Source organism: Myotis brandtii, unplaced genomic scaffold, assembly GCF_000412655.1.
Source record: "Myotis brandtii unplaced genomic scaffold, ASM41265v1 scaffold187, whole genome shotgun sequence".
Lineage (NCBI taxonomy): Eukaryota > Metazoa > Chordata > Mammalia > Chiroptera > Vespertilionidae > Myotis > Myotis brandtii.
In genome coordinates this window covers 3,904,329-3,911,344 of record NW_005356944.1, presented here as the reverse complement: position 1 = coordinate 3,911,344, position 7,016 = coordinate 3,904,329, and the positions used below count along the sequence as shown (strand labels likewise).

Genomic DNA, 7,016 nt, shown 5'->3' with positions numbered 1-7,016 from the left:
CCGGGGCGGAGGAAAGCGAGGCCAAACCCGCGCGCGCAGGGCTCTGGAGCTCTATGGGGAAGGCCTGCGCCGGGGAACCCTAGCTCTGTACACCCATCCCAGAAATGGGGGTCCCAGAGGGCGCAGGCCAAGGAGGGAGCCGAGCCGGCAAAGGGTCCCTTTACCCGCAATGACCCGCGCCCTTCCCCCAGGCCTGCTGGAGCTCTCGCCGGTGGAGCGGGGCGTGGTGAGCATCTTCGGCGTGGCCAGCCGGTTCTTCGTGGCCATGAGTAACAAGGGCAAGCTGTACGGCTCGGTGAGTACCGCAGGGGCCCGCCGAGCACCGGCTGAGGAGCACGGGCAGGATCCTGACCCTCCAGGCCGCCGGAAATGCGGGGCGGGGTCCCAGGACCGGTGGCTTCTCACCCCTAATGCCCTGGGACAGCGCCCGCCCAGGACCAGGGCCAGCCAAGGAGTGCAGCCTCAAGACAGTAATATTGAGGTTCGTGCGGTCCGGGAGTGGGCGCCTCCCAGTCCATCCAAGGGTGCCATTGGGAGCCCTTCTCTGAGCCCTTGGGCTGCGTGTCCCAAGGGCCGGACTGGACCCTTTAAGGTGGACACAGTGGAGATGAAATTCTCTGGCTGCCAGGTGCTGGGCAGGTGGCTGGGGCACCAGCTGCTGTGACTGGCCGTCTTCTCACCCGGGGAGGGTCTTGGCACCTGACTTCCCAGGAGAGACCCGTCACCCTAGTGGGACTGCGACAGAGAGGAGCCCCTGACCCCTGACCCTGGGGTTCCTCCGCCATGGGGAGGTCCGACCTCACACTGTTCCTCTTTCCTCTAGCCTTTCTTCACGGAGGAGTGCAAGTTCAAGGAGATACTCCTCCCCAACAACTACAACGCCTACGAGTGCTTCAGGTACCCCGGCATGTTCATCGCCCTGAGCAAGAACGGGAAAACCAAGAAGGGGAACCGAGTGTCCCCCACCATGAAGGTCACCCACTTCCTCCCCAGGCTGTGACCTTCAGAGCCCTGCCTCAGCCTCGGAGAGCCCCCGGGGAGGGGAGCGCCCAGGGCCACCTCGGTGCACTTTCTTCCGATGGACACGTTGAATGCAAGAGTAGGTGTACGATATTTAAATTAATTATTTAAATATGTATATATGGCCACCAAATTATTTATGGTTCTGTGGGTGTGTTTTGTATTTTTCTGGAAAAAAAAAGAAAAGGACAGAGGACAACAACAACAAAAAATACCCTGACTTTTCTGGTAAAACAGTGGAGACCCCTCCATTGGATTTATTTAACTTCAGAAACTTGTCACAAGTGTGCTGCTATTTTGTGTTGTAAAAGCCAGTGATATCGGACTCAGATATCCGCTTGCTTTGCACCCTCCGGTGGCCCTGTGTCCGGCAAGGCCCTCCCGGGGCTCGGGGCTCCGGAGACCAGCTCTGGAGGCTCCCAGCGGGCTTCCTCCCCCAGCACCCTCGGCGCCCCGCTCCCTTTGTGCCCTGTTGCTATTAATTGGGGCGGATCGGTTTACTTCGGGGACAGAGAGTACGCTGTGGAGCCCACCACTGCCGCTCTGTTTTTAGATCTGCTGAGACTGACCTTTGAACTTTGCTGTAGTCAATCTTCCTCCATCTACCAGATGGGAGAGACCTTTAGACAACTTTATAAACTCCAGTTTTCCTTTTTTGGATCAGCCACAGCCACGGTTCTGTGGCCACTGGGGGGAAAAAAGCGAAAAATCAGCTATTTTGTAAATCCCACGGAAAGGCATCGCTATCCGACTGCAAGGCGGAAATGGACAAGGCCTGAGTGATGAAATGCAACTTCTGATAGCAGATACTTCTGGTGGGGAGTAGCCTGGGTATGTATTTAAAAGCACACTTCCCTGTGCTCGGGAAGCTTCGGGCTAGTACTAGCTATTAGGTTTCGGTGGAATCTCCTGTAATTGTACGAAACACTTAATGCAGAGTCTGCATGGAGGAGGCGCTGCTTCTCTCAGCTGCATTCCCTGGTTAAGTGGATTTAACATCTACCTCGAAAGCCTTTACACCACTCACCTGGCGGAAACCTGCAGGAAGCTCACGCCGCATGCGTGCGAGTTGGCCATCCCAAGTGGCTTTTTTTTTTTTCCATATGTAGCCAAAAAGGACTGCGGGTAGCGTCGGTGCGACCCATTCGAACCTTGTCACGTTTGAGCTATCTTTACCCCGTGATTTACTTTTAGTAAGGATAATCATGGTGAAAATATTTGCAGACAGCTGTTACAGTGCACTATATGGTCACCAAGTAACCTTATATTTTTCTTTATATATTTTACAAATGTCACCCCTGTCGTTGAAGCAAAGACAGAAGAGGCAGGGTTGGGGATGGTTAAAAAAAGTCCCGAGGTGATGGCAAACATTTAATTTTAATGAATGACTTTTTAGGGTTTATGCAAAATGCCCTTAGCTTGCTACCGGAGATGCCCGGCTGTCTCCCAGACTCGAATACTCGCCTGGATGTTTCTGAACTGTCTCCCGATTTAACTTTATGGGAGTCTACAGGCGGCTGGGCTGGGCATTCTGATTGGCGTTTTTGTCTTTCACATTCCTCCTTAAAACTCTTTGTTCGAATGCAAATCATCTCTTTTAAAATACTATTCTTAAACCGGGGCCCAGAAGAAAGAAGCCATTGGTAAGCCAGGACCACTCATCCTAAACTGCTATTCATGCACTGGAATAAAAATGTTTTGTTTTTAATTTTAAACCACGCCCTGGACTCCAGGAGTGTTTGAGGAGAGGTGATGCTCCAAGATCGCCTGTGGATTGCAGGAAGGGGCGGCGTGGAATTTGTGGTCGTTCTGTATTTAATGTCGTCGCCTAGTGACAAGCCACGTCGGTCTTAGGTGCCTTAAATTATTGCACGACGTCTTGTCTCGGAGCCCAGTCCAGTGTTAGGAGTGAAGATGGCTGAAGTGCAGAACCGGTCACCCTCCACGTCTGGTATCTGTTCATTGAGTCACGAGTGGAGCGTATAGGGATGTGATGGACACATTGTCAAGTGTTTCTATTGCTGTGATGGGGGCTGAGGGTCCTATAGGTGCCGCTGTTTTCAGACTGTAGTTTTATACAGGTGCCGACCGTCTTGTCATGTATGTGCTGTGCACACTGAGATGCCGAATAAATGGAGAACATTTGTCATGTAAGAGAGCCCCACCGGGCTGGATGTAAATAATTGGGGGAGGTATTGAAAACCATTAAAACCTGCCTTGAAATGCCAAGACCTGGCTCCTCCCCCTGTCTCCCAATGTCTATTTGAGGCCTTGAGCCCCACGTGGCTGGGGCTGGGCGTGGGGTCAGGGGAGACGAAATTTAGCCAGCTGTGTCCGCACAAATGTGGCCTGGAAGACAGGAGCTTGGAGGGGGATGCGGGGGGGTGTTCATGTCACCAGGTTTCCCGATGACTCTGAATGTTGCAGTTTATTCTCATGATGGGCTAATTCACGCCTTTCCCACACGTCATTCCCACTGGAGCTCACCAACCCTGGCCCACTGGCCTTGGCACTTGCCCGGGGGTCGGGGGTGAAGTCCCCATGATTGGTCATCAGAAGACTGACTTGAAACTTTTGGGTATTCCCCGCCGATGAATCTAGAAGTCGATATCCTGAACACCAACCAGCCTCCCATCAAAGGGAAATAGAGTAAAATCCTGCAGAAGAGAAGCCAGTCAGGAAGAGATGGTCTAGCAGTGGTCGGCAAACCGCGGCTCGCGAGCCACATGTGGCTCTTTGGCCCCTTGAGTGTGGCTCTTCCACAAAATACCGGCTCTTCCACAAAATACCGACTTCTGCGCATGGGCTACGATGTTTCGATCGCACTGTATGTGCGCACCCGCATGTGGTATTTTGTGGAAGAGTCACACTCAAGGGGCCAAAGAGCTGCATGTGGCTCGCGAGCCGCGGTTTGCTGACCACGGGGCTAGCGCAGCGGTCGCCAACCGGTGGTCCGTGAGGTCCGAAAGGTCAGTGACCGCGGGTCTGGTGGACATTTCCCATGCTCTATGGGACCATCTCTATAGATGCGATGCAGAATGTGAGTGTGGATTGCAATGAAAGCAATGACCTAATGGGCCTAGAATCTGGGTCTCCCCTCCACAAGATCTAGCCAATCACTTGATGAGAAGACCCCAAAAAGGCATTCAGGGTCCTTAGTTGCACCTATTTTTCTCTCCAAGGCATCACCTTGCCCTTCCCTTCTCTGTGATACCACCATCATCTAGGGATGACAAATATATGGGCAGTGCTATGGGTTCAACCTTGGGCCCCCCAAAAAGATGTTGGCGTTCCAAGCCCCAGTACCTCAAATACAGGGACTTTATGAGGTAACCAAATGGAAAGGGGGTCACCAGTGGGCTCTATGCTGCTGTGCTCATAAAGGAAGGTCCTGGAGACAGAGAGGCCCTGGGAAGGAGGATAGCGTGGTGCATCTACAAGCCAAGGAACACCCACGGTCTCCACAGGCCACCAGCAGCCGGGAGAGGCCTGGGTCAGTCTCCTGCCTCAGAAGGACCCAGCCTGCCAACACCTTGATCTAAATTCCGGTTTGAAGCCCCCAGTCTGGGGTGCTTTGTTACTGGTGCACCAGAGAGTGTAGTGTGGGTAGCCAATCATATTCACTGCGGGGGTGGGGGGTGGGGAGCGAAACCCTGAAGACCTCCAGCCTTGGCCTGCCCCCCTGTGGCCCCCAAAGGTCCCTGTCCAGCTTCATCTTGGCCAGCAGGCACAGAAGGCCTCATCCAGCTTCGGGGTGAGAACCAGTCTCCAGCACAGACAGGTCCAAAGTGGGACTTAACACGTGTCTGTTGCCAGGCACAGTCCTAAGAGCTGGGATCCCCCACTGAGGAAAATGCAGTCCTCGTCCACACCGGGCCTTCGTGAAAAGGAGGGGGTGACATGCAGTGGACGGTGCTGGCTGGCTGAGAAAACAGAAGCCGGATGGGGAGGCCCCAGGTGCCCACCCTGGCCTCACGGCGAAGGGGACTTTTGAGCAAAGACTTGAAGGTGCTGAAGGAGGAGGCCATGCAGGGAAGAGCATAGGGAACAGCCAATGCAGAGGTGCTGAGCTGGGAGGAGGCCGGCAGGTTGGAGGAGCCTCTAGGAGACCAGGGTGGCTGGAGTCTTGGGAGGGAACCAGGAGGAGGTGAGGTCAGAGAGGCCCGGTCACAGGGCCCGTCTCAAAGGCCGGGGGCATCGCCCAAGGGGCTGACACTAGACGGTGGAGGGAGATTGTGGGGGTTCGGGCTGTGCTGGTTAGGGGTGGCACGGTGGCAGCAGCAGCACCTAAGGCACCTACTTCTCTGCTCGGGTTTTCTCACATCCGCCCTCCTTAGCGAGGGCGCGCTCAGGCCCAGCCACTGCGTCCGCGCTGTGTGACCTTGGACAGACCTGGTGACTTCTCTGTGCCTCGGGCTCCTCGGGTTCCCCACCTCCTGGGCCTGTGAAGTGTCCTCCATAGCAGAACTAGAGCCTATTGTTATTGTTATTCTCCTAAGTGACTTAATTACAGTCTTAACGTCCAGACCCTTTTTATATTGTGCCGACGGGAGGACTGTCTGTCCCAGCGCTGGGAGCCACTGTCATGCAGAGCACAGGCCCTCACGGGCTGTGGCGGGCACCGTTGAGGGCTGGGTCCCAGGGCCCTGCACTCGCTGCCCTGCCAGGTCAGGGGGACACCCGCCCGTCCCCTTGGCCTGCTCTGCTCTGAGGCAGGATGGGCAGAATGAGCTCAGTCTTCCTTCAATGCTAATAACTTGTCATTGTTCTTGATCCATAAATTCTTTTTTTTAAAGTGGGGAGCAGGAGGGGTGTCCACAATGGGCCATGTCCGGGAGGGGGCGGGACGTGCGCCAGGGCTGGGACAGCGAGCACTGCAGGGAACTGGCCAGCCCCAACAGACCAGCCCCGGACACACTTGCTGGACGCTGTGGCCTCATTCCCTGCCACCCTTGCTGAGTCCTCGCACAGCCTCCCGTCGCCATTAGGGTCAAGATCACAGTCCGCAGCACAGCCAAGGGGCTGTTCTCATGACTTACTGCCACGTAACAATGTACCCCGAACCAGAGACTGAAACAGCCGTTTGATTAAACCTCACCATGCTGTGGCTTAGGAATTTGGACAGGGCCCGGCCGGGTGATTCTTCTGCCTTTCGTGACGTTGAAGGATTCAGCTGCTGGTGGACTCGTCTGGGAGGCCTAATTCTTACATGGCAACGCGGGGCTCCCAGGGACAGTGCTCCGAGAGCCCTAAGGCTTCATAGGGCCTGGCCTGGAAGTTCCAGAACATGATGTCTGCAGTCAGTCATGCAAACCGCCAGCCCAGCCCAGATTCCAGGGCAGAGGGTAGCACAGAATTCGCAGGCAGCTCTAACCTGTGTGCCCTCACCTGCGCCCATCCCACTATCTCCCCACACCATGCCCAATGTTTGACCCTGCTGCTCCTGTCATTCTGACCCCTTGAGGCCCAATGGCACTGTCCACTCAACCACAGGGCCTTTGCACACACTGCCCTCCCAGCCTGGAGCCATCTCCCCTCAGCCCAGGCTCTTCACTCGGGTGTGTCAGGGTCCCGGGGCTGCCCTGACAATGACCACAGAGCAGGCGGCTTAAGGCAACACCTCTGTGGTCTCACCATCTGGAGGGTTGCCTGAAGTCACTGTGTCCCTCAGAGGCTCCAGCGGAGGGTCCTTCCTGCCTCGTCCAGCTTCCGGGGCTCCAGGCGCTGCTGAGCTGGTGGCTGCCTCCCTCCAGTCTCTGTCTCCGTCGTCACATGATTTCTCCTCCGTGTCTCCGTCCAAATTTGCCTCTTCTTCTAGGCACATTAGTCACTGGCTTTAGGGCCTGGAACTAGCAGCCCCACCCATGCCTGTCCCCTCACCCGCCACCCCAACCTTTTTTAACTTTGGTAAAATACCCGTAACATGAATTGACCATCTTAACCAATTCTAAAGACACAGCTCACTGGCGTGAAGCACATTCGCTCTGCTGTGCAGC

At 55.4% G+C, this 7,016-nt stretch overlaps 1 protein-coding gene across 1 annotated transcript; it reads left to right on the top strand.

Annotated features, from left to right (window-relative positions):
• Positions 1–169: 169 nt before the first annotated feature.
• Positions 170–1,000, top strand: FGF4 (fibroblast growth factor 4). The gene is made up of 2 exons (XM_005864498.1): positions 170–295; positions 824–1,000. Exons 1-2 carry the CDS (start codon positions 170–172, stop codon positions 998–1,000), a joined length of 303 nt encoding a protein of 100 aa, XP_005864560.1.
• Positions 1,001–7,016: the final 6,016 nt, after the last annotated feature.

Bases quoted from the DNA above. Each gene is read 5' to 3' on its own strand.
- FGF4 (XM_005864498.1), top strand. From the start codon at position 170: ATGACCCGCGCCCTTCCCCCAGGCCTGCTGGAGCTCTCGCCGGTGGAG. The intron at 296-823 runs GTGAGTACCGCA...TCTTTCCTCTAG, and splicing joins AGGGCAAGCTGTACGGCTCG to CCTTTCTTCACGGAGGAGTG.